This window comes from Balaenoptera acutorostrata, chromosome 4, assembly GCF_949987535.1.
Source record: "Balaenoptera acutorostrata chromosome 4, mBalAcu1.1, whole genome shotgun sequence".
In the NCBI taxonomy this organism is placed as follows: Eukaryota; Metazoa; Chordata; class Mammalia; order Artiodactyla; family Balaenopteridae; genus Balaenoptera; species Balaenoptera acutorostrata.
This window is the reverse complement of record NC_080067.1, coordinates 85,842,673-85,869,370: the sequence shown is the minus strand read 5'-3', so window position 1 is coordinate 85,869,370 and position 26,698 is coordinate 85,842,673. Positions and strand designations below refer to the sequence as shown.

General features: G+C 44.4%; 1 protein-coding gene across 5 annotated transcripts in view; it reads right to left on the bottom strand.

Moving 5' to 3' along the window:
• Positions 1–24,301, bottom strand: part of B4GALT4 (beta-1,4-galactosyltransferase 4) — a 49,339-nt gene extending 25,038 nt beyond the window's left edge. For 3 of the 5 annotated variants that reach the window (XR_009008120.1, XR_009008121.1, XM_057545245.1), the window contains exons 1-5: positions 23,900–24,143; positions 13,109–13,507; positions 9,738–9,970; positions 7,179–7,366; positions 1,270–1,392 (exon numbers count right to left, since the gene is read on the bottom strand). Coding sequence is in view for 3 of the 5 variants with exons in the window: in XM_057545245.1 (XP_057401228.1) it covers positions 1,270–1,392; positions 7,179–7,366; positions 9,738–9,970; positions 13,109–13,361 (797 nt within the window). In the remaining 2 variants the exon portion in view is untranslated. The other 2 variants (XM_057545246.1, XM_057545247.1) reach the window with 2 other exon arrangements.
• Between the last annotated feature and the right edge of the window lie 2,397 nt (positions 24,302–26,698).

Here is a 26,698-nt window from a genome sequence, read left to right as displayed (position 1 = left end):
CCATGATGTTCTTATCAAATGAAAGCAAAACTTGGGGCTCCCCTTTACCTTGAAACCGAGGAGCAACAGGAAAAAAGAGAGTGAAGATACATCATCAGTGTAAAATTCTACTAACCGTCCCATCTGGGCAGTGAAATGGATTTGGGGAACATGATGGATACGGTTGACTCCGAGCCCTTGCTATTCCTGCCCTGAAATCTAGCAGGTACCCTCTGTCCACTTCATAAGACACGGCCACACAGGCTGCTGATGGGCTGGGCCATGAAGTGCCGCTGCCCATCACTACGGCCATTTCTATGCAGCCTTTGGTCAGGGAGATCCGTTCCCTCCTGCCAGAAACATTCCAGAGACTCTCAGCCTAGACCTGGGAACGAGACCAGCATGGAGCCCAGCTTCTTCATGCTGAAGCAATGGAAAAGCAATGGAAAACATCTGGCAGCCACACATCTATTAATTCAGGACGCCAGCTGAGAAATTTTCTTTCTAAGAGGCAACAACAGGAGGAAAGGGGGTCTCCTAATAGAAAGACCCTGTTGTTACAAGTATGAAGATACTGGCCCCAGGCTATTGAATAATTACTTATTTCTGGGAGTTAGGGATACCCATAACTATCTGGCCATGAAACCCAAGTTCAGGGAAGGGGGCTGAGAGCGGAGACCAGGCATATCCCCTTTGAATCCCCCAGAGCAGAAAAGAGCCCAAGAGAATCTGAGGGTCATGCCAGCAGCTCCGAGTCAGGCCAGGGAGTCAGGCCAGCAGCTGCTCCCACGGAGTGCGGGGCTGGCTCGTGTATAAGGAGAGGACATCTTGGCCTGCTTCGGGGCGTGCAACTCCTCACAGGCTGCTGGCACTCCCTGCTCTGCACACTGGGAACTACCAGGGTCGCCTGGGGTCTGAGAGAAAGCAGAGGCTTAGAACAGGCCTCTGGCCACTTTCCTCAGGTGGCAGTTTTGCAGACGCTCTGGTCTGGGACTTTCCATTCACGGATGAGACTCTATCTCAGTAGGTAATACCTGCTGACAAGTCCACGGAGACCTCCATCAACACTCCCGGACCCTGGACACCCATTAGCCAGGACTAGACCACCCTCCATCATTTCTGAACTGCCAGTGGCAAAGAGCGATTTGGGCCGCCTTGCTCACCCCCAACCCCCTGCCACCCTTCAAGCCCAAGTCGGAGCCTCATGACCTGCTGGCCTGGCATCCACATGAACCATACACAACCACTGCTAGCAGAGCCCCGTGGAGGGGACCTGTCTCTGTTGTTCACCTGAGTCTGAGGTCATCGTCTTCGCCTCCCCATCCCCAGTAGTTGTTAGAGAATCCATTCACCTTGAAAAACTGCTCTCGGCTTAGGGCAGTAACACCCCCAAAATACCCACTGTAACGTAACCTGGAGCGAAAGAGAGGAGAGAAATGGTAAGAATGTTAGTGCAAAGTCCTTCTGCTCTCCACAGGTGCTTCAGAAGTCTCGGATTGCAGGGCGGGCATTCTAGGAACACTGTGAAGACCGTGAACTTTCACCCATCCACTCCTGCTTGACAGCCAGCTCCCACGTTCTTGGCCTTCCTTGTCTGGCCTTCTGTCCTCTGTCCACACAAGCTCTCACATCTGCTCACTAAGCAAGGTGCCACCCACCTTTTATTGTTGGTGTTTGTGTGCAGAGGTCTACAGAGGTACCTGTAAATGTGCACTATAACATCAGATCTGGATGATAGATTTCATCTCATGTGCCAACCCAATGAATAGTTGTGGCTGCCAAGGGCTCTGGGTTAAGAGCATTCTGAGGCTGCATCCAGGTTCGGCGTGAACGAGTGGCTTTTTACTTTTACTTTTTTTAGGGAGTGGGGTGGAGAGCAGGAGAGAGCTCCTGTACACACTTTGTATGCAGACATCCACTTATATGCATACAAATCTCCGTCTCAGAGTCTGTTTCCTGGAGAACCCAACATACCTTAATAACCCTGAGGTTTCCAGCTTGGGCAACTGGGTAGATGACAGTGCCTCTCACAAAAACAGGGTATACAAACTGATAATTAGGTTTTGAGAAGAAGACAAATTATGGTTTGGATAAACTGAATATGAGGTACCCTTGGGGCTTTTGCCAGTGGGAAAAAGGATACAAGGTCCAAGTTCAATACAGAGGAGTGGCTACAGAGATAGCTTTGGAAATAAGCTGTCAAGAGGTGGTACCTGAAGGCACAAGGGTAGGGAAAGCTGCCCGAAGACAATGTAGTACGTGAAAAGAGGAGAGTAAAAAGGGTGGAGCTGTGGGGATACCAACAAGGAAAAGGGGAAAGAAAAGAGGTCAAGAGGTCCTGGTCAGAGAGCGCTTCCCACTCATTTAGGACTCATGGATTATTGGTAGACAAATTAACAAATCTGAGAAATAAAGATGTCCCCTTGAATAGAACACTGTAACAATTCAGAAATGCAAATGAAGGCAGCTTAATAACTTGGATGTTACTGAATAAGAGGATGTGAATATATATGGAGGATTTCTAACTTTAATTAATGTCAGTTCAAAGTATTCCAGGACCAATAAAATATGTCTGCTTTTCTAGATAAGAAGAAAAACCAAAAGGAAAGATCAATAATCACATAGACAGTTGCCATCTAATAGGTGGAGTCCCAAAAGTTAATTTGTAGCTCAGCTGTTTGTTTCTATGTTCTGAGTACAGATGGGGAGGACCCTGCTTAACCCACAATGGAAACAGATTTCCTCCTATACCCCCAACCTAAAATTCTGGAAAATAACAACCTAAAACAAACAAAAAGAACAAAGTGCTCAGACGGCAGCTATTACTGACCAAGACATTGACTGCAGTGACTTGTTGCCATAGTTACTGGACTCTGTTTGGCTGGGAAGGGGTTCCTAAACTACCTGAAAAGTAGCAGCTTCATCAGAACACTGAGTGGAACCACTGCCCAGGCATAACCTGCCACGCGCCGAAAAGGGGTCACCAGGAGGGAACCAGCACTGATGACTTGGTAGTGACCTATTAAGTAACGACTATCCACTGTGTGCAAAGCAGCTGGCTAAACGCTAGAATAAGTGGGCCCTGCCCTCACACACAGTTGATAGTCCAAGAGAAGTGAACATTATCAGGGTTCTGAGGAAGGAGATGCCACACGTCAGGGCAGGTGGGCCTGGGAGGATTCAGACAGGTAGAAAACTGGGGGAACTCCTGGTGATCAGAACTCCATGACGGAAGGCAAAGAGGGAGAAAAGTGCAGGCTGTGTGAGGAGCACCGAGAGACCACTTTAGCTGCAGTGGGAGATGCAGGAGGAGACCAGTTGGAAAGAAAGGTTAAAGAAGTATCAGTTTCTCAGCTGCCTCTTAGGTACCAAATACCTGCATGTTTATTGATCTTTCCTTCTGGTTTTTCTTCTTATCTAGAAAAGCATAAATAGTTGATTGGCCCTGAAATAGTTTTACTTATTTTTAAAGGACTGTAAGGCCCAAGGGTGGGGAAAATGGAGTCATTAAATAACAGTAAAGTCCTTGTAGAAAGCAGGCAGGTACCAAAGGAATTCTTGGCAATAAAATTTCCCACAGGCCAGTACAGATCTTTATCACTGACCCATAATCACTGGGATAAACAAGATTTATTTCTGTCTTCATCAGAGTCTGAGATAGTTGAGACAAGTTACTTTAACTTCTTCCCTCTGCATGTGTGTAAAGTGAAAACACTTCTTGCGCTTCCCTTCATACTCATGGGGCAGTTGTGACAATGAATAGTGTGCTGATTTAAGCTCTGTGGTGCAGGGACACACAGTTACCAGTAGAGGGCAGACACTTAGCCACCTGCAACTGCACCTGCCAGCAACTAGAGGGATTTTGCCCAAAGGAGGAAAGGCAGTAAGTAAGGAGGAGGAAGACAACTCCTACATTACCTATGCAAACCTCCCCCAAACCACAGAAGATGAGGCAGTTTACATGATACACACAATAAAGTAGAAAAACATAAATGACAAACCAGGAGGAGAGGAAAACTTCAATCAGATAGAAGATTAGAATAGGAAATATACTAGAACTCTGATCTGCAAATAAGATTCTTTTCAGCTTCTAAAAGAAGGTCATGGATTTGACTCTGAGCTTCTTGCATCCAGGTCAAAAGAGGAGACACATTCAGTCACCTGGTTTACATTAGGAAAATTGTCAGTTACTCAAGGAAGACAAAGGCTTCCTGAGTTCTAGTTATAAAAGAAACGTCTGGCCAATTACAATAGCAAGTTAAAACAGCAAGATTCGTACAGGGGCTGTTTTCAGAGTGAGTGGCATCTGATAAAACCCACGATCATCACACCAAAGTTTTACTCAAGATCAGTTCCCAGCAGGAATGCCTAAGAACTCATTTTCTTATGGTCCAGCTTAATGCAAAGAAAAAATCTAGAATCCCAACAAAAGGCCTGTCCTTGATACAATCCTGTGTATCCATACTCCAAAAACAAACAAATGAGAAAACAATCCTGTGTGATTGTCATTTCTCACCACAGATGTCTAGAAAGACTGGGCAATGGGAAGTTATCACCCATGTCAAGGGTCTGAAGTACAGGTATTCTACGTCGTAGAGAGTGACATCTTAATACCAATGAGTGAGCAGATGGCTAGCATGCTTCTGAAAATACCAAGGTACCCGGTCATGATATGCTGCTTTCTTCAGTGCAGAGGTGGCTCACGGAACAGAAAGCAAAACCTCCAGATAATGATCAAGTTCCCCAAAAGAAAAAGTCCCGGGATTCTCTTCCAGACCCTTCTCCTGCCCTCTGGCCCCACTGCCCCTGGAGCATGGAGGCAGGAGTGGGCATCTGCCTCTCACCTTCTCCCCTCCTGCCTTGCTCCATCCCACACACTAAAGGCCAGCTGAACTGACCTTTCTCCTGTCATTCCTGGCTGTAACCATGTGTCAGCAGCACTCTAATTCCTTCCACAGGAACTCCAAACTCCTTACCAGACTGAACAACGCCTGCCTAATCTGGCCCCTGCCTACCCTCATCTCTAGCGTCTCCTCCCTCCACCGTCCCAGACATTCATTCTCCAGCACTAAGGAACTACCCGCCTTTCCTCAACACCTCTGCCATGTTCTCTCTTGCTTCCACATGTTGGAACTCTGCTGGGAAGCTCCCACTGATTCCACAAGATGAAGATGCCACATTTCCTGGACAACAGCTTTAAAGCCTTCCCTAGGTGTTTCTTAAACAGAGTGTGCTCTCACCCATTGGGGCTTATTCTAGGTATTTGTTTATATCCCATACTTTACACAGGGACTAGGTTTAAAGTCTGTACCTGAGGCAAAGATCGCCTGCAGTCAGCGTTACTCTTGGAAATCTCTTAAACAGTCCAAAGTGAGAAACCTACACAATAAGAGCAACATGGAAACCAAGAGCAAGGGAGGCATCAAGAGATTCATGGTTTGCAAAAACTTCTTTAGCACTATTCTGTACCCAGTTTTGTACAGATCACTGGGATCTCTGCTTAAGGCAGCACTAACCAACAAAACCTTGTTGTCATCTTCAACTTCTCCCTCTCTCCCAGCTCTCACTTCCTCCCAGCAACCAAGGTCTGCTGAGCCAACCTCCCAAAAGACTCCTAACTGATGTTACAGCTCTCCCCTCCATCCTCACCCTCGCTCTCCAATCCAGGCTCTCTTCCATGGATGGATCCAACCTGGGATCTTTGAAAGCCTTGGTAGTCGAGGTGTGATTCACAGATCAAACCTTGCTGCCAAAATATCACCTGGGAGCTGGTTGGATACACAGAATCTCACAACAGAATCTGCATTTTAACAGAATCCGCAGATGATTCATATGCACATTTGAATTCCAGACTCACTGGCTGAAAATGCAAATCTGATCCTGTCAGCCCAGTTGACATGCTATTATAGGGACCAACAAATTATAGCCCGCAGGCCTCATCCGGCTTACCACCTGTTTTTGTATGGTTTGTGAAGTAAGGATGGTTTTTACTTTTCTAAATGACTGGGAAAAAATAAAAATATTTCACACACACAGAAAAAGAGATTCAGGGTTTGCATCTCATGCTCACTTCCCAGAGTAGACACTGGTGGAATCTCCCATTTTATTTTATAGTGTTACAGTTCTCTCTCTCCCTCGGCCTCACCCCCACCCCGTACTCTCCCTCTCATTAGCACGTGCTCCTAGTTGAATTTGCAGAAGTGAAGTGCAAAGCTGACACAGCCCCACTGCAGCTGCCTGTCTCCCCGGAGCAGTACACACCAGGGAGTGCCGTGAGGAGGGGCACTCGGCCTCATTCAGATTGGTCTCAGGGCCCCTAGTGCAGTAAGCACCCCACGTGTGAGCACACACGAAGGGCAGGGCTTGGTGGAGGCTGACAGGTAAGTGTGCACACATATAAGGGAACATATAGTTTCCCTTATGGAGAACTTTCTTGGTCACTAATTCCCCTCAGTTGTTCTCTAATAGGAACTGGTACAAAATAAGGTTGAAAAGCAGCTATGCCTCTGTGTGTGTGTGTGTGTGTGTGTGTGTGTGTGTGTGTGTGTGTGTGTGTGTGTGTGTGTGTGTGTGTGTGTGTGTGTGTGGTAGAGGGTGGGATGGGGCGGGGGCGGGGGGGTGGCGGGCTATGAAAGCAGAAGTGACGGTGCCTGGCTCTTCCCACAGTGACCTGGAGAGAAAGGATCTTGTCCTGGGTGTCCTGGCTCCTGAGCAGACCACTTGATGGATATGCCCCTTCCCAGCCTCCCTCCGGACTCGGTCTGGAAAGAGACATCAGTCTCACAAAAGAGGCCTAAAAGCTGACCTGGAGGCACACTCTTGTTGCCTCTTAGAGGCAGAAGGCACGGAGAGAGAGATAAGTTACTTGAGTTCTACTCAGCGTGGGAGCCCTTGCAAAAGTTCCACCAGGCGGGCCCTGCAGGCGAGGCTGGCCGCCATTTGCAAAGCCTGGACTATTTTCCCTCCCCTCCTCTCTCCCTTTTTATCCTTGTGATCCTCTGCCAAGGCTGTTGGAGGATTTTTTCCCAATAAGAAAAAAAATCGAATTTCTCTAATTCCTGTTTTGAACTTTGAGTGATATATCATGGACCATTTTTCCTATTTCTCATTTTCTGCACCCTGGACACAGTGTCTGCACAGCCTTGATGATAACAGGCCAGGCTTCTGACCTAAGGCAGCTGTGAGCAGAGCCGCCTTACCTGTACCCAGTGCTGTTCCTGCCAACCACCAGATGCCTGGGCTGATCCTCACACTTGTAAAGGTTCAAATCGTTCTCGGGCACCAGGTCCACATCATGGAATATGAAGCAGTCCCAAATTTCATCCTTGAGAGCTTCTAGATAGCCCACATTCAGGAGTTTGGCGCGATTAAACTTTTTACTTCCAGCCTATAGATACGGAAATTAAAACTTGAAAAGCTCCTGAGACAAGATTTCACACTGTTCCCCTGTTCAGTTCACACGCAGAAGCTGGTATTATTCTTGCTAATGCACAAGAGTATACATATGACATGAAAATCTGACACAGTAGATGCAATAACAATAACAGGCCCTTTGTGTTTTTCTTTACGCTTCATACATACTTGTATTCCATAACTAAAAACACTTTGAAATGAAGAGTTGTTGTTTAATAGGTTTGGAGTTTCAGTTTTGCAAGATGAAAGATTAGTTGAGATTATTTGCACAATGTGAACAAACTTAACTCTACTGAACTCTACAATAAAAATGGTTAAAATGGTAAATTTTATGTTATGGGTATTTTACAACAATTTAAAAAAAAACATAGTTTTAAAATACTAATAAAGATAACTCTAAAAAACTTTTAAACATACCTTTATTTATTCCATGTAAAACCACAAAACCTTTCTTACATACCAGTCATGCCAAGTAGAATCACTGCTTCACTATTCAGCTCTTAGCTAATCCCAATCTTACCCCATGTAACAAATTTACACTAAGCTCCCCCAAAAATATAGCTTGCCAGAAAGGATCAAGAAATCCTGACCTATAAACAGAGAAGGTTACTGCTCATATACCTAAGCTACTTAAAAGTCTCGTGGAATCACTGTAAGAGAACCTGGATTTAAAACTTCATGGCAGACACTAATCCTCATAGTGGCCTTACAGAGGAGATTCCTTACTGGGTAAGGAAAGAACACAAATAAACCAGTAATATAATCAAAGCTATAGTATGGAACAATTTTTTACAGTAGTAATTTTTTCATGGCTATTTGGATCAAATTCCTTAAGAATAAATTCCAGTTCAATAAACAGTTTATCATAACAAAAGTATAGGCAGTTCTCAGAACTCACCACAGTACTTTCCTGAAAAGAATAACATAAAACAGACATATTTTTCTATTCATAAAAATATATGCTGGGGGTTGCTGTCCTGAGTAAGAACTCTGAATGACTAACAATGTTAAAAACAAAAATAATGATAAACCAATATAACAGTTAAACTTTGTTTCAAATCCTCACAAAATGGGGATAGATGTAATATATATATACACATTAATTTTTAAGAGCCCCAGTTTATTATAAAGTATACATTGTAGAACAGCATCCTCTGATCTGTCACAAGTTTTCCTAAAACAAATATTACCAGTTATAACCAATATTAGGCATAAAGTTAATGATTCTCCTTGCATTCGGAGCATTTGTAAGGATTTGAGGGGGAATTATTTGGACGGCCCAGGACAATTTTGAAAAGATAGCCATGTAGAGTTGTTGATGTCTTATTTTTCTTTCAATAAATGTTAATACCAGGTAGAGGCACCTTAAATCACCCACTCCACTTAGAGCCAAACTCTTCAAAGCAGGCTACACTAATACTTACCGTGTTCCTACTAAATCATGCTTTTGGAAGCCAAAAAAGTGAATCATAAAAGTGAAAACTAGGGGCTTCCCTGGTGGCACAGTGGTTAAGAATCCGCCTGCCAATGCAGGGGACACGGGTTTGATCCCTGGTCCGGGAAGATCCCACATGCCGCGGAACAACTAAGCCCATGAGCCACAACTCCTGCGCCTGTGCTCTAGAGCCCGTGAGCCACAACTACTGAGCCCACGTGCTGCAACTACTTAAGCCCGCACGCCTAGAGCCTGTGCTCCGCAATGAGAAGCCACCGCAATGAGAAGCCCGCGCACCACAATGAAAGAGTAGCCCGCGCTCGCCGCAACTAGAGAAAGCCCACGCGCAGCAAAGAAGACCCGACAGAGCCAAAAATAAATAAATAAATAAAATAAATTTATTTTTTTTTAAAAAAGTGAAAACTAAACATAATGTTCTACATAATAGATAGTGGCAAAGTTAAAGGCAGAAAGGTGGAGAGAGTCATAGAATTCCATGGCAATTAACACACAGTAGTCAACTCCTCTGTCTAGATCCCCATTGAATAGCCAGGCTCAATAATAAAGCACAGTTCCAACATCTCACTGTGTAGTGTATAGCAAATGCAGAAAGCAACAGAAGGTCAGTCCCAGGGGAATATCTTTGGGCTGTCATTGTCTGACATGGAAGGGCTCACGAAAGAAAACAGGCTTCCTCCAGAGGATCACTTAAGAGCCAGTAAAATTTCCCAGCACTTATCCCATTATTCCACACTCTGGGACGAGAAGTGCCTTTACTACTTTCAAGGATAAATGAGATAAGAGACCTCACCTTTGATGATAGTTTGATGCCCTTTTACCCAAGACAGACGAAGCGCCTCACAGAGAGGAGGGTGTGGCGGGCAGAGGCCTGGTCTGCCCACACACTCACCTGGTGGATGACATAGATGCCATACTCCAGCTGCTGCCTCTGCAAGAAGGGGTGAAGGTGTTCCAGCAGGTACAGCAGGTGCTTCTCTCTGTGCCGGTGAGGGATGAGGATGGCGACCCGCTGCAAAGCCCTGCATTCCTCAGGGTGATACCGGCCTCTGTGCACCTCGGGGTTTTCTGCCTGTACTTCTTCCAGAGTGAGATCTGGTTTGAAAACGAGCTTGTTCTGGCCTTCTACAATAAAAACAGGACACAGGAACTAACAGGAGCAAAGCTCATCAAAGGCTGATGGGCCTACAGGAGCTAGTACACGTCACACACTCCGTGCTAGTTGCCAGGCACACAGTGAGCACTATCGTAAAGCCTCATTTGGTCACGAACTATAACCACAGAATCTATGACTCAGGTTATTGGCTGCAAAAACAAGCAAATGACATACAAGAGCATTCTCTTGTGCTGGGTAACCAGTCCTGGCTCTATGATTCATCCGTAAGTAGAAAATACACTCTGTTCTGAGGATCCTGGTGAAGAGCAAAGGTCAGGGGTAGACTGAACAACTTCAAATTTGCTTTAACCTCTTTTCCTTCTCAAAATTCCAAAAGGGGGGAAAAAAACAACCCGGAAGCCTCACCCACGGAATGAATGAATCAATCGATCCAACTTTCTTTGTTGTCATAAAAAAAAAAAAATTCCAAAGGAGGGTGAAGTCTCTTAAAGATCAAGAGCATTCCATGGAATCAAGCTCACGGACAAGGCGCTTTTCCCTAAGGCCCTTCCCTAAGCTCTTGAGAGCTATTCTAACTCCCTGAAGGTAAAGCAGCGAAAGGAAATAGAAACTAGCCTCCCTCCCTAACTCAGCAGCAACAGGTATGGGCAACACCGCAAGAATCCTCCCATTGTTCCACGAGGCGAAATCCCCAATGGGGCATTTGCTCATTGAGTCTGGACACAGCCTGACTGGATGAAACGCAAGACTATCCATGGTAACCAATCTCGTGCAAGGCTTTAAAGATAAGGCTGAAGCCACTGACCCTCCCCTCAGACCCGAATGAACAGGGAATGCTGACTGGTAGGAGAGGAGACAGAGCTCTGGTTAGGGAACACGCTTTTTACAACTCGGGACCTCCCTGGCGTCCAGTGGTTAGGACTCCACGCTTCCACTGCAGCAGGCATGGGTTCCATCCCTGGTCAGGGAACGAAGACCCCACATGCCACGCAGCGTGGCCAACAAAAAACAAAAACAAGAAAAACTCCACATATACTGTCCAAGATACTTGCAAACTGAGCTATCTTCTTCTGAGTAAAGCAGTCACCCACCTTTCCCATGTATGTCACTGTGCCTTGCTCCATGTGACCATCTCCTACCCTGGCCATGGCTGTTTAGACCAGGCTCTACTGTCCACAACATGGCTGAAAGACTCTGCCCAAGAGCACCAAGAGCAAATAACTGACCTACAAGTGCCTTTCCACAAGGGTCTGCACACAAGACATAGAGTCAGCAGGCAGTAATCCCTAAAAACAAACAGTAAGAAAAGGAGTTACAAGGAAAGGCAAGCTACCAGAGCTGCTGGGAGATGACGGGATGGCTGTTGAGATGTCTTCCTGTGTAGCCTGTTCATAAGCCCCATCATCTGAATTAACCTGACCGTGTCTCTGCTCCTGGCCCTGGAAAGAGCCCCATGCGACAGGTCTGACGTAAACCAGTCCCCTTGCTCACTCCCTCATTGTAGTAGCTTATTATGTGCCTAATCTTCGGGTGCCTGCTTCCACTCACTCTAGCAGTCTCCCTTACCGCCCCCGTGATTATTTCCTCAAGTTTTATTCCTTCTTGGGTCACTAATGGCCCATCTTAATTTGTCGCTACTTATGTCGCCCTCTGGATCCATACTCAGTACTGTGTCACTGCCCATCTGTTTTCATGAATGCATTTGTTGCTTAAGTATGCTGAGAGAATTCTGAACAAGGGGGATGATACAGTCAGATCTTCATTTCAATAACTCATTTTGCTATCTCAACTTGTGTAATCTGTGAGCAGAACAATCTCCCTTGAACAATCCGGAATAATGTTTTGGCTTTTCCATGACTGAGTAAAGAGAAGCAGCATGCCAGTATGAGCACAGTACAAGTCTGTGATGCAATCAGGAAAAAGGACCTGCAGGTTTTGTGCCGCTCAGAGCAAGAAGCCTCTGAAGAGCCCTAGACTGCCCCACAGATAGCCAATTAAGTGTATGCACAGAGCCACCTCTGCAGGACCAGGGAGGAGCTCTGGACTTCATAGAGCTGGAAAGGATCACCGTGCCTTCATCCTGCCTGCACACTGTCTCCTGGGGAAGAAGGGCAAACATGTAAACAATACACTGACCAGTACAACAACAGAAACAAAGGTGGGCACCCAGGGAGCCTAAGATTCACTCTGGGGCAGTCCCAGAAACCTTTCTGGGAGAGAAGTGATCTAAACTAGATTTCTGATGACTAGACAGGAATCCGCCAGACACACATGGGCTGAGGAAAGGCATTCTGGAAAAACACTCCAAGGATTATCTGGAGAACTATAAGCACTTCGATGTTGTGGAGAATTAGAGGTCTGGTAGAACCTTTGTGGGTTACATAGAATATCACTGTGGAGTTTTTCCTAATTAATGTGTTCCCTAAGACCAACTTCTTAGTCATTTAAATTGAAAGGCCAGATGTCAAAGGAGAATCAAAACATACAACATATTTAAGAAATAAACACAGAAATAAACTAAGACAACATTGAAAACATACTATCCTGTCCCTCGGCTCCATACGGTGGGCCAAGGGGATGTTAACAGATAGGACATGAGTGGAAGCTTGGATGTGCTGTCATTTCCCTGCAGATGCCAGGAGAACATGCCCAGGTTAGCCCGCTGGTCCCAGGAGGATGAGAAACACGTGGAGCAGAGCCACCGGCCTGGGTCAACCGACCCCCAGCCCATCACACACGCCTATTGACATGCCTGCTGAGACTTCTGCAGCTGCAGGATCAAATTGGGTATGTTCACATAATAAATACTATCTGTCAGCAATACAAACACAGCTCACAAACATAATGCTGAGCAACAGAAGCCAGACACAATAGAGTACATAGTGTATGTTTCCAATTATGTACAGTTCAAAAAAAATCTAATGGATGGAATATAAGCTTGGAGTAAGGGTCGTGACTGAAAGAAGCATCTCTGGGGTTCTGGGAAGATTCCATTTCTTAATTTACATACTGGTTCCACTGGTGTGTTCATTTTGTGAAACTTAAGTGAGCTGCACACTTCTGATTTTTGTACTTTTCTGTACATTTGTTATATTCAAATAAAAAGTGTATGTACTACTTGTTAAAAAGAAAAAATAAATACTTACTGAGGTGTGGAGACACAGAAGAGCAGTTGTTCAGGTTTGCTTTTTTCACAGAGGCTTCCTCTGTCACAGTTCCTTTCTCCCCCAAAACTAAACCCTTGTTCAAACTAGCCATGAGATCCTTTGCTTTAGGAATCTCTTGAATAGCACCCACAAAGTAGTTACTGGTGGCCCACCCAACCACCGTCAGGCATAAAGTAAAAAGCAACAGTAATCGGAATTTGTAGGAAAGGTGGAAAGTCACGTTGAAGCCCATGTCTTTTATTATGTGAGCAATAGGTATCTCTCGGCCTCACTGCAGGCAGGAAGCTTCAAGTTCAGCTTTTCCAATCTGATTGCAAACCTGATGACAAATGACAGTGCAATGCCTGCTTCTGCTTGGTAGTTCCGCTCCAGCAATCCCTAAAATGCAATCACAAAGACATGCTGTTTCAGATGGAAATCCTATCCTGAAATTATTCACATCAGCACAAACTGAAAACCTATCCCCAACCGATCTTGATTAACAGTAGTGGGAGTTCTCCAATGAGAGTTTAGAGACCAGAAAACCAGAGATTTTGGAGGTAGAAGGATCCAACCATCTATACACCACAGGAGTTCTCTCTGGGTTATCACCCTAGCTGTCATTCACCCCAGAAGAAAAGCCATTTCCAGATGCTGCACCGGTGGAGACAGTGAAGAAGAGAAGGTCGATGCCTCCTCAGTTCTGAGTTGGCACAGCCCAAAATTCAGTCCTAATGGTTCTCTTTCTTAGTTGCCCCTTCCTGGCACAGCTTTAAGAGAAGGTGAACTCTTGTTCTAGGGCATATTTTGACCCAAAGAGAAAATAAGGGAAAAGACAAAAGCTCTTCTCCCTCTGTGAGAGCTGGATAAACATGTTCCTTGAAACAGAGGATGAAAAATCAAGGATTTTTCAGTTATCAGTGTTATCGTCACAATGAGACATTGGCACAGGTCACATCCCAAGAGGTTGGGGAGACGGCAAGGAACACAAAAGGATGCCAACACAGGAGGCCAAATATCTGTAAGAATAAGAGAACTACAGCACAGTGTTTAAGATCTGGGGTTTGGGTTTAGACAGAAACTATGAAACCTCGAGCCCATCACTTCACTGAGCCTTGGTCTCCTTACCTGTAAAATGGGGACAAAAATTGTACCTTCCCAGAGAAGTTATTGAGGGACTGGATGACCTAATATATTAATACATAAAGTGTTAGCCCACCTCCTGATACACAGTAAGCACCCACTAAGTGGTGACCATCACTGTTGTGATTGTTACATTATTTTACTTTACATTAAATGACTCTACACTAGGGATGACCTACAGGCAGACACACTGGTGGCTGCCAGAATCACCACTCTACTGTACTGTATTTCTGTCAGTTGATGGGTTGTTATTTTGATTTCATACTTCAATTGCATGTAGTGGGATAGTATGGATTCACCTGTGAGAGGTGGCTATGCTCTTAGTTCCTGAAAAAATCCAGTTTCTGAGGCCACATAGCTGAGGGCCCTCCCTGGACCATGGTAAATGCACTAAGATGATGAAGACTACTTGGCAAGGTCCCACATCCTCTCTGCATTACCAAAACCACGTCTCTCCTCAAATTCTAAACGTGTTATCAGAAGAGCGTGGGAAATGCTAAAGCCAGGACACAGAATCTCCACAGCAAACACATCCTCAACTAAATGGACAGAATGGAGACCAAAATATATTCTGTGCCAAAATAACACAAAAACATGTATGATTAAATCTTAAGTAACAAAAAGAAAAACAGAGAATAAACTCTTGCATATGATTACCACTAAATTATAGAGTTAAGAAAACTCTAGAAAGAAATATGACCAAAAGCTAGCAATAATTCTGTTAGGAGTATGGGATTAGCCAGGGGTACTTTTTACCCTTTTCTTTCATTTTTGTAAAAGTATGACACACTTTTGTCCTTTTGTAATGAAAACAAAGTTGATTTTTTACATGAGATGTGAGGGACTTCCCTGGTGGTCCAGTGGATAAGGCTCCGTGCTCCCAATGCAGGGGGCCCAGGTTCCATCCCTGGTCAGGGAACTAGATCCTGTATGCTGCAACTAAGGATCCCACAGGCCGCAACGAAGATTCCGCGTGCCGCAACAAAGAGCCCACACTGCATGCCACAACTAAGACCTGGCACAGCCAAATAAATAAATAAATATTTTATAAATAAATAAATAAATGAGATGTGGGGATGTGGTAATTTACTGTGAAAAACAAAAACAAAAACAAAAACAAAACACCCGGACTTCCCTGGTGGCGCCAATGCAGGGGACACAGGTTTGAGCCCTGGTCCGGGAAGATCCCACATGCCGCGGAGCAACTACGCCCGTGAGCCACAACTACTGAGCCCACGCACCTAGAGCCCGTGCTCCGCATCAATAGAAGCCACCGTAATGAGAAGCCCGTGCACTGCAACAAAGAGCAGCCCCCCGCTCGCTGCAAGTAGAGAAAGCCCGCGTGCAGCAACGAAGACCCAACACAGCCAAAAATTAATTAATCAATTAATTAATTAAAAAAACACCCTTAGCAACTCTCAAGATAGCCTCTCACTTACTAAAGGGTAGTATTCCAAAATTTTAGCTCTACATGAGTTTGAGGGAAACCTAGAACGCATTTCTCTCTAGACACCATGTTATAAACGTAGGTTAGGTTCCTGGATCAAACCACAGGAGAGAAGATTTGGCCCAGGAAGCAATTAAACACTATGGCCTGTGTTTAGGGTCTTGTTTAGGGTCTTTAGGCCTTGTTTAGGGTCTTGCTAAAGGCAGTAATACTAATTAGAAGATTAATCGTTAATAAGAAGAGTGATTCATTTGTGCATTTACTCTGTCCCATGCACTGGGGCTAAACCACTTGTATTAACTTACTTCTCATCTCAACTTTGTGAGGTAAGAATTATTAGTCTCCTCATTTTATAGAGGAGAAAATGAAGATTGAGAGATTACGGAACTTGCCTGAGTTCACACAACTACTAAGTGGTAGAGCTGGGGTCTGAGCCCACGTGCTCAGCTCCAAAGCCTGGGCTTCTGCCACATCCTTCACAGGGACGTTTCAGTCTCTTTCCTCCCCTTGGTACCTGGGTGTGCCCGGCACAAACCCTTGAAACATGCAGCCTTCTACCTGTCTCTTCCTGTCCCTTTCCTTGGGACTGTCTCTGAAATAGTTTCCTGGAGGTCTGTTCTCTTCCCTCCAGGTAACAGTTAAGTCTGCAGTTTTCTGGAGCCAGACTACCTCTTGCAGACTTAATGGCAGGAGGCTTAAATGCTAGGATTGGCAATCGTTTTTGATAAAAGCTCAGTCTTGGAAAAGTTAGACAGGGAACATTGTTTTTCTAAGAGCTGCTTATAGAGGGATAATGTTTCAAGAGAGATCTGCCCGGCCTGCTTATCAGCTAAGTGATCGAAGGCAAACACTCTCCCCACGTTTCCATTTCCCCAGCTATAAAACGATTTTTTAAAATTAACTTAATTTACAACATGGCTACAAGAATTTAATGAGATGACACAGCAAACACACCTAGTACATTCCCAAGGACATAATAAATATCTGTTGACTCTGATTACCAATATGATTCATGCTCAAATTTTACCAGAATGCTAACCAAGATGTTATCTCTGGAATTACATATTGAAATACATATTGAATACTTTTATTTTCTATTTCTCTGTAATTTCCTGTTTTTCTTTCAATGAGTATATACCACTCTTATAATTAAAAAATAATAATAATGATTTTTTAAAGAGGGCTCTTTTTAGGGCAGGTCACTCCTGGTTGGTGTTTGGGAAAACATCATCAGATTGGACTTCTTCGTAAAAACATTTAAATAAATGAGAGACCCTGAACTCTCCCTAAAAAGAATTTTCTCTTTCAGTCAAGGCTGTCTTAAGGTGACAGGGGAATCACGGTTATAGAGAACAAATTCAGGTAACATGAAAGAAGTTATCTTAGGGCAAGACTCACCACCCTTTTCCTTTCTAGGTCTGCCCTAGGGTTAGTTCAAAATGACAATGTTCTTATCATTTTGTTTTTCCTCCTCTCAATTCAACCAGTCTTTTCTGAGCACCTGCTATTTTCAGGCATAGTGCTAGGCACCAAGGGAATTAAGGTATAGTCCTTGCACTCAGAGTTTATTTGTCCTTCCTTAGATTTTAATGTCTGCAATTTGTTTTCAAATACGCCAGCTCCAACCCTGAAAATGGGGGAAATAGTTGAAATAAAATTGGCAAAATATTGAAAAGTACTGAGCAAGGTGTTAGGTATCTGAGAGTTCATTTCCTTTTTCACTCTACTTTTTTGTATGCTTGAAATTTTCCATAAACAAAAATCTAGCATGGAAGACAAGTTATAACAAAGGGTATATCAGCATGAATGCCAAGTATCATTCTCATTCTCAGAGAATCTCTACATGCACACATTTTTACACCACCATGGGAGGTCAGGGGAGGACACCAGGTGTCACTCCATAAATATTCACTAAGCACCTGGTACCAGGGAGAAAGGATGTGGTCTTCATTCAGCAGCCGAGAGCACTAAAATCAGCATTTCAATGTCTCTAAATCCATCTGGTAATCCTGCAGACACGGGATGTCTCACAGCGGGCAAGATGTGGCCCCAGGCACATGGTCCTATTCCCTTGGGCCTCTCTGGGATAGCACCAATAAAAAGGCTGATATTTTGCTACTCCTTTTACTCCTGCAGAGCTCCTGAGAGCTGACTATTTGCAGACACGTTGTCCTACCTTCCTTGGACCTCTGGTATTCATTCTCCCAATTATAGTTCCTTTACCTGGCTTCTGAGTGATCACTGCCCAGACCCTAAAGAAGCAATGGTTCTGTGAAAATTAATAAAGGGAAACCTCACTGAAGTGGAACTGGGAGGCCAGAAGGGGAGATACAGATCACATCAACACAGACCCCAATAGGAAGAGACCTACCTTGCATCTTTGGCAGGAAGTGACCCCACTTTACTACCACCAGCAGGAGGAAGAAGCTCTTCTCTTTGCCTGGCAACACCTCAGCCAATGACAGACTGTCACAACTCAGTCAATGAAAAGCCACTATATTTCGATCTCCTACTTTCCTCCAATGGACTTTTTGTTTATAACAGAGCCTCCCAATTTCCCCTTCTCCTCTATAAAAAAGTTTCTTTTCCTTTGCTTTACTGGACTTGCATGTGGTTTGCCATAGTTGCATGCCCCAAATTGCAATTCTTTGCTGCTCCAGAATAAACCCATTTTGCTTGTAAAATAACTGGCTGTTTTATTGTTTTAGGTTAACAGTTCCCTGGGCAGGGGGCAAGGGTGGGATATAAATGGTGACAGCCATTTACGTGTACAGGTCATTTAAACTCAGACTGAGTTCCTAATGACCAAAACTGGAAGCATTTGAGCAAGGAAATAATGAAGGCATTGTATTTTAACACACAGAATAAAATGAATAGCCATGAGTCCATACTGATATAAATGATCAAATAAATAAATGGGAAAGTGCAGCTGTTTCTTACAATAAACTTCCAATCAATAAGGAGGCAGGAAATGGGGGGAAAAAAATCACCATTAGGCAAACACCACTGTAAATAATTGTTGCAGACAAGATCCACCAATGGGTGCTAAAAATAGTAGGTAAAAATTTGAGTTTAAACAGTTTGCATAGTCTCAAAGTATCTCCCCTCAAATAATTATTAGCTACAAAGGGAAACTTTGTAACTTTATAGTGAAGAAACCTAGCAGATATCACCTTAACCAAGTGATGAAGGTTAATATCACCAGTGATGAGACCTATCAACCTCATGAATCAGTGATGTATTGCACTCTACAAAATAACTAATCAGTACTTTTCTACAGAATAACTTCATTCTACAAAATAACTAACTGGGACTCTTCAAAAGGGTCAAAATAATGAAAAACAAGGCAAAACTGAGGAACTATCTCAGATTGGAGGAGACTAAGGAGAAATAACTAAATGCAAGATAAGATCCTTGATAGCCAGTGGAAACAGAAAAAAATTCATTAGCAGGAAAGCTGATGAAATTCAAATAAAGTCTATAGTTTAGTTAATAGTATTGATAACTGAACAATGGTTCTGTAAGGGGCTAATATTAGGGGAAGTTGAGTGAATTCTCTGTATAATATTTGCAACTTTTCTCTAAGTCTAAAATTAATTAAAATTAAAAGTTAAAAAAAAAAGTCGAAGATTGTGTATAATCCAAGTCAACATACAGCAGTAAAATTAACTTAATTCTCAAAGAGAATCACTGTTTTTTGTATTCCTAGTGCCTCAAACTGACCTGACACATAGTAGGTGCTAAATTTGGTAAATAATGAATGACTTTCTAGGATATACTAGTTGAAACACACAAGGACACACAATAATCCCAGGTTACTAAAATAAATGTGACATGGTATAAAAGAAGAAAAAATAAAGACTAATAAAGAAGGGGAAAAATTAACTGGTATAAAATTACATTTGGGGAAGATTTTTAAAATTGAAAAAGGCTCATATACACTACCAAATGTAAAATAGATAGCTAGTGGGAAGCAGCCGCATAGCACACGGAGATCAGCTTGGTGCTCTGTGACCACCTAGAGAGGTGGGATAGGGAGGGTAGGAGGGAGACGCAAGAGGGAGGGGATATGGGGATATATGTATATGTATAGCTGATTCACTTTGTTATACAGCAGAAACTAACACACCATTGTAAAGCAATTATACTCCGATAAAGATGTTAAAAAAGAAAAAGCCTCACCCCCATGCTAGCTCCCTTCGGTCTACTAATACCAACGCTCTCCTAAGGACAGAGGGCCCCATCTCTAATAAATGGCCCTTTCTCTTAGTCATGCCCACCACCTTTTGCTTCTCCGTCATTGAGTTTCCAAAAGCAGTACTCCTCTCTTCTGACTCTGGGAGGAGTTGCTGTCTAGCCTGCCACTTCCTCCCTGAACCCACAGAGCGTACCAGAGCAGTGTCCCTGCCTCTGGGCAAGAGCTGCCTGCTGGTCCTGCATCACCTGTTTTACAACAAGGGCTGGCATGAAACAGTCAGGAAACATGACATCAATTTAACAAGCAAGGGACTGAAATTGTTTTATTTAGTCTTTGTTATGTAGCATGAAAGAATTCCTAAGAATTTCCAATGGGGGATTTTAATGGAGGCTCGTTGTTTACTTTTGGGCCATTCTCAGCTGTCCCAGAGAATCCTGTAGTGGGGTCACTTGAAGTTCCCTTTCTGCAGTTATTAGAGGCACATCAATGAGAAGGCTTGAGAAGGTCTGAAGGTCTGAGGTAATGGAGGAAACAAGGGCTTTGAAGTCACAAAGAGCTGAGTACAAATCTGGTTACCAGATGCATGAATGGCTTTGGGCAAGTGACCTAAATTTGATTCCGTTTTGCCATTTATTTTAAAAACATTTTTCAAAGTGTGGTTCCAAGAGTGCCTATATCAAAGACAGAGGGAAATTTGTTAAAATTGTAGATTCCTGGGCCCTACTCCAGTGCTAATGGGTCAGAACAGCTGGGCCTGGGACTCAGGAAAATGAATTTTTAACAAGCTCCCCAGTTGAGTCTTATACGCATTAAAGTTTGAGAACCACTGAAATAAGAGATCGGACCTGTAATGCAACAGATCCCTCAGAAACGTTCATTTTCCTTTGGGTGAGGAAAAGCAGTAAGAAGATACGTGAAAAGGAGATTTTTAAAATGCATTTGAATAGCTTTCAACTCCATCATTTAGAAACTTATTCTAAGAAATAATCAGAGAGGTAGACCACGATATTCGAACCAACATTACTAAAACAACCAAAAATTCAAAAGAATCAGTATGTTAACAATAGGGAGCTGATTTAATTAATTACAATACCTACATATAATGGAACACATGCTTTCCTTAAAATGGTGCTTAAACAACTACATGGGAAAGTACTCATGATAGCTAAGTGGAAAAAAAAAAAAAAAAAAAAACCAGAATATAAAAATGTGCACTGGGGCTTCCCTGGTGGCACAGTGGTTGAGAATCTGCCTGCCAATGCAGGGGACACGGGTTCGTGCCCTGGTCTGGGAAGATCCCACATACCGCGGAGCAGCTGAGCCCGTAAGCCACAATTACTGAGCCTGTGCGTCTGGAGCCTGTGCTCCGCAACAAGAGAGGCCGCGATAGTGAGAGGCCCACGCACCGCGATGAAGAGTGGCCCCCACTTGCCACAACTAGAGAAAGCCCTCGCACAGAAACGAAGACCCAACACAGACATAAAAAAAAATCAATTAATTAATTTTAAAAAATGTGCATAGAATACAATACAAATTATGCTCTGTATGTGTGGTGTGCATGCATTTTATATATAAAATTCCAGAAAGAATCACTGGTAGTTGTCTCTTAATTATAGATTAGAGAAATTTTATTTCTTCTCAATCTTCTATTTTTTCTAAAATAGGGTTTTTTTATGATCAGAAACAATGTTGTTTTTTCTGATAAAATGACTATATAGTTTTCCTTTAAAGTGTATTAAAATTTAGAGACGACACAATAGACAGGGATTATAATTTACCTAAGTTTAGTAGCAATTCATTCACATAACCTTTAAGGAAATCTGTTCTAAATAGGTCTCAACAAGCCCAAATCTTAAAGAAATACCTCATAGGCTGTCAATAATTTTCCATGCCAGAGAATTCTGGTTTCTGTTTGCGATTCCTATTCCTAGGCTCCACCCTGAGAGATTTTTATTTCCAAGGCCTGACGTGCGGGCAGGTAATCAATATTTTCAACAGGAACCTAGGTACGTTTGAGAAACCATTGTTCATTGGTGGCTTTTAAAAAAGAGAAGACCACCACTGACTTGCTTTGAATGTTTCCACTTTGAATTAAAGATCTTCAAAGAAATGGTTAGTTCTCAAGTCTTGCATGCATCTCTGGAAAAAACACACATTATTATTAGCTCATTTTAAAGTAGATACTAAATACTTATCCTATCAAGTGGCCCATAAAATATACTAAGAGAGTTAGTTTTATTGCCCCCTCCAAGACTGTGTAGTCAAACAGTTCAGTACTTCTCTTTAACAGACATTTTTAATCAGATTAAAATTGCACACTGAAGGGAAGCAAAATATGCCACACCAAAATATGCCACTTTGGCATACTGATTACTTTGAATTAAAGTTACTTAAGAAACAGCCAGTGCAAGGACACTTTCACCCTCTTTTCTCCCCTTGAAAGCAGGAAATAAATCTCCCATGTGAAAGGTACCTTTTCTATACGAGGAGGGAACCAGGATCAGGCATCCTTATTATCAGAGATAAAAATTCAAGGTGGAGGGACTTCCCTGGTGGCGCAGTGATTAAGAATCCACTTGCCAAGGCAGGGACATGGGTTGGATCCCTGGTCCGGGAAGATCCCACATGCCGTGGAGCAACTAAGCCCGTGCACCACAACTACTGAGCCCGTGTGCCACAACTACTGAAGCCCACATGCTTAGAGCCGGTGCTCCGCAACAAGAGAAGCCATCGCAAGGAGAAGCGCTGAGAAGCCCACGCACCGCAACAAAGAGTAGCCTCCGCGGGCCACAACTAGAGAAAGCCTGCGTGCAGCAACGAAGAGCCAACGCGGCCAAAATATAAATTAAAAAAAAAAGAATTCAAGGTGGAAAGCACTGTATCAACTAGAGAAAGTGCGCGCGCAACAAGCAAGTTGTCTTGCCAATTCTTCACATATGTATTGTTTCTTTGTGTAAAAGATATAAAAGCTGCCTACTTTGGTTACTTCCTTGAGCCTCATATTTTTATGGGATCCCAATGGTATGAAATTTAATGTTTCTCTCCTGTTACTGTTTTATGTCAATTCAATTTAATTATTAGACCAGCCAAAGAACCTAGAAGGGGCAAGAAGAAAAATTTTTCTCCCCTACAACACAAACAGGCACATGAAAACTTTGCAATTTCATGGAGTTTAAAGGCCAACCCTGCTCTAGAAGATAAAATTCCAAAAAGATAAACTATGGTCCTATTAAGCATTATCTTCTCCCCCAGAGACACATTAAAGCACTCTGGCCCACCAGCCCAGCCCAGGTGCCTAGGATAGCCCTGGGCCCCTCTTTTTAAGCCCACTTTCTCAGCCTGGACCCTGAATCTTATTTATCTCTAACCAAGACTCCTTGACTTTCTTGCATCCTCAATGTTATTTTCCTTTCTTAACAGAAATTTAGAAATTAAAAACAAACAAACAACAAACAAACAACACCCTCAACCCTCAAATTTCTGTCTTCTTCCTGCTCCCTTTCATCAGCAAACGGCTGGAGAGGTCTCCCTGTGCTCCGGCTGCCTCCACGTCCTCGTCCCTCACCCACTCCTGAACACTCTGCAACCCCGGCACACGCCCACCCTGCTGGTAACCGCTCTCCTGAGCCTACCAACCCAAAGGCCTTTTCTCAGTCCCAGTACTCATGGACGTTTCTGTTTTCTTCAAACCTAGAGTTAGCCCTTATCTAATGGAAGACCGACCACCAACAGATATGGATTGACAGGCACCGGATGGACGCAGAGCCAGACTAAGGGCAGGTATCTGAGGTACTTTAAAATCCTGTCGACCCTCACCACTCGTCGGCCCCTGAAGGTCCCAGGCTGGGATCAGCAATGGGTTTCCCAGTAGAAACGCTGGGGAAAGAGGGCTCCAAGGAGGAAGGGGCTTCTCCACGCTGATTCTCCCGGCAGGGAGAGAGGTGCTGGTGGAGACTCCAGAACCGCGACGCGGGGCCTCGGGGGCCGACCCCTGAATTCCCACCTGGCAGCATCTCGCCTGGGAGCGCCGCGGTGCCGCCCGCACCTGAGCCGGTGCCTCCCGCCGGGCTCGGCCTCCGCAGGCCCCTGCCCGGCCCCGCCGCCTGGGCGGAGGCAGAACGGCCCTCCGAAGGCCCGGCCCGCGCCCGGCTTCGGCGCGGGGGACCGACCCGGCCCGCCGCCCGGGGATGCCCACACGGCGCCCGCCGCCCTCCGCGCGGAACTGCGCTTCCCGGGCGCCGGCGGAGCGGAGGCCCCACTAACTCACCCCTCACGCGGCCTCGACGAGCACCTCCCGGAGAAAGGGAAGGCGGTGAGAAGCGGCCGCGGGGACCGCCCCCGCCGCCCAGGAGGAGGCTCCGGCGCGCCGGCTCCGCCCCCCGCCCGCCCTGGGAGTCGCTTCGGCCGGGCCCGGGGGCGAGTCTGCGCGGTCCTCCACTAGACCGGCCCGACGGATTCCCCGCTCCCCGCTCCGCCACCGCCCCCCACCCCGGCCACCCTCCCTGGGCAATGGAAGGAGCACCTGGAGGGAAAAGGACAGCTTGTCCTTTGGGTGATCTTAATAAAGCCTTGTGCCAATACTGCGCTAGGGTCTGGGCGCTTCCCAAATTCCATCCTTGTAAATACTCACAAAGCTTTAGGAAGGAGATAGGAACTTTCCCATTTTACGGAGTAGGAAACGGAGGCTTTAGAAGTTAATAAATTTACCTTACATTACCCTGACAGGTTTCAACTTTGTCAGCTGCACAATGTACCAAATTAACTGACTTCCCCATTTCACAGGACTACTGAGAATATTAACTGAACCAGTTGTGAGACATCCAAATTTCTTCAAAGATATTATTACAAAAAGCCAAGCAGAATCATATTTATACTAAAGATTAGAGTGAAAAATCAGAGTGGGTTCTGCTTAGGCAGGCAGGATAGAAGACTAGATTCTCCAAGAAACCCTTCCACTCAATGGAAGAGTCTCCAAGAACCACCCCTACCCCAAAAGGAACAAACCATGGTAAGAACCAGTGCTGGGATCCTTAGACTCTAAGCAGGAGACCTGGGGCTGAGGGCATACGGAAAGTCTCCGCAGACACTGATTTGGGACCGACATGAGAAGAGCCAAACCTGCGCCTTCCTCGTCAAGCCAAGGCTGCGGAAGAGCACTAAGGAGTTCCCAAGTCTCTTGTGCTCTGAGCAATGGAAACACACTTTAGAGGATGTATCCTCAATACACACTCCATAGGACTCAAATTCAATTTTAAAAAACAATTTAAACAATTTTTTTAAAAAATCACCAAGCACCGGAGGCCCACACGTAAGGACAGCCGGCAGAACTAATACCCAAGACATTTAGACCCCCCCCAAGGACATCAGATACTGGAATTGTCTGACACAGGATACAGGAAAGCTCTTTTTGAAATTTTTAAAGAAAAAACAATATCCTAGAGGTTACTTACCGGTTACAAAGAGGATATACTACGCATTGGAGAAATCTGGCAGATAACACCTTAACCAAGTACTCAACGTTAATTTCACCAATAGTTCAAACTGACATCACACATGAGGCGATGCTCTGAGGACATAACATCACCATTATTGTATTCCTGCCAAAAATGCATAACTAGAATTTAATCATGAGGAAACAGTCAGACAAGCCCAAATTAAAGGATATTCTACAAAACAATTGACCTGTACACTTCAAAAATGTCAATGTCATGAAAGACAAGGAAAGATGAGGAATGTTTCAGATTAAATGAGACTGAGGAGATTTGACATCAAAACTCCTGGACTGGGACTTCCCTGGTGGTCCAGTGGTAAAGAATCCGCCTTCCAATTTGGGAGGATGCCAGTTCGATCCCTGGTCAGGGAACTAAGATCCCATGTGCCGTGGGGCAACTAAGCCTGCGTGCCACAACTACTGAGCTTGTGCGCCTCAACTAGAGAGAAGCCCGCAAGCCACAAACTACAGAGCCCACACGCCCTGGAGCCCGCGCCACAACTAGAGAAGAGAAAACCTGCATGCCACAACTAGAAACAAGCCCGCGCACCACAACGAAGAGCCCGCACCGCAACTAAGACCCGATGCAGCCAAAAATAAATAACATAGATAAATAAACAATAAATAAATCTTTAAAAAAAACAAACTCCTGGATTGGAAAAAAATTTTATTACAAGATATATTACTGAGACAATTGGAAATGAGTATGCACAACATGGTAGATTTAAAAAAAGAGAGTGGAAGTGAAGCTATGCCATTTCTGAGCCCAGCCTTTTAAAGGCAGTTTCTGCTTCCACTTTCACTCTCTCCCATGTGACAAAGCAGTCATAGACCAGCCCAGATTTAAAGGGAGGGGCAATATAGCCCCATTTCTCAGTGAGAGGACTGTCAAAGAATTTGAGGCTATTTTTAATCTACCATGCTGTACATACTCATTTCTAATTGTCTCAATAATATACCTCAAAACAACTTTTTTCCAATCTAAGACCACATATAAAGAAATCTCTTGGGGCTTCCCTGGTGGCGCAGTGGTTGAGAATCTGCCTGCCAATGCAGGGGACACGGGTTCGAGCCCTGGTCTGGGAAGATCCCACATGCCGTGGAGCAACTAGGCCCATGAGCCACAACTACTGAGCCTGCACGTCTGGAGCTTGTGCTCCGCAACAAGAGAGGCCGAGACAGTGAGAGGCCCGCGCACCGCGATGAGGAGTGGCCCCTGCTTGCCACAACTAGAGAAAGCCCACGCACAGAAACGAAGACCCAACACAGCCAAAAATAAATAGGTAAATAAATAAATAAGTCTATCTTAAA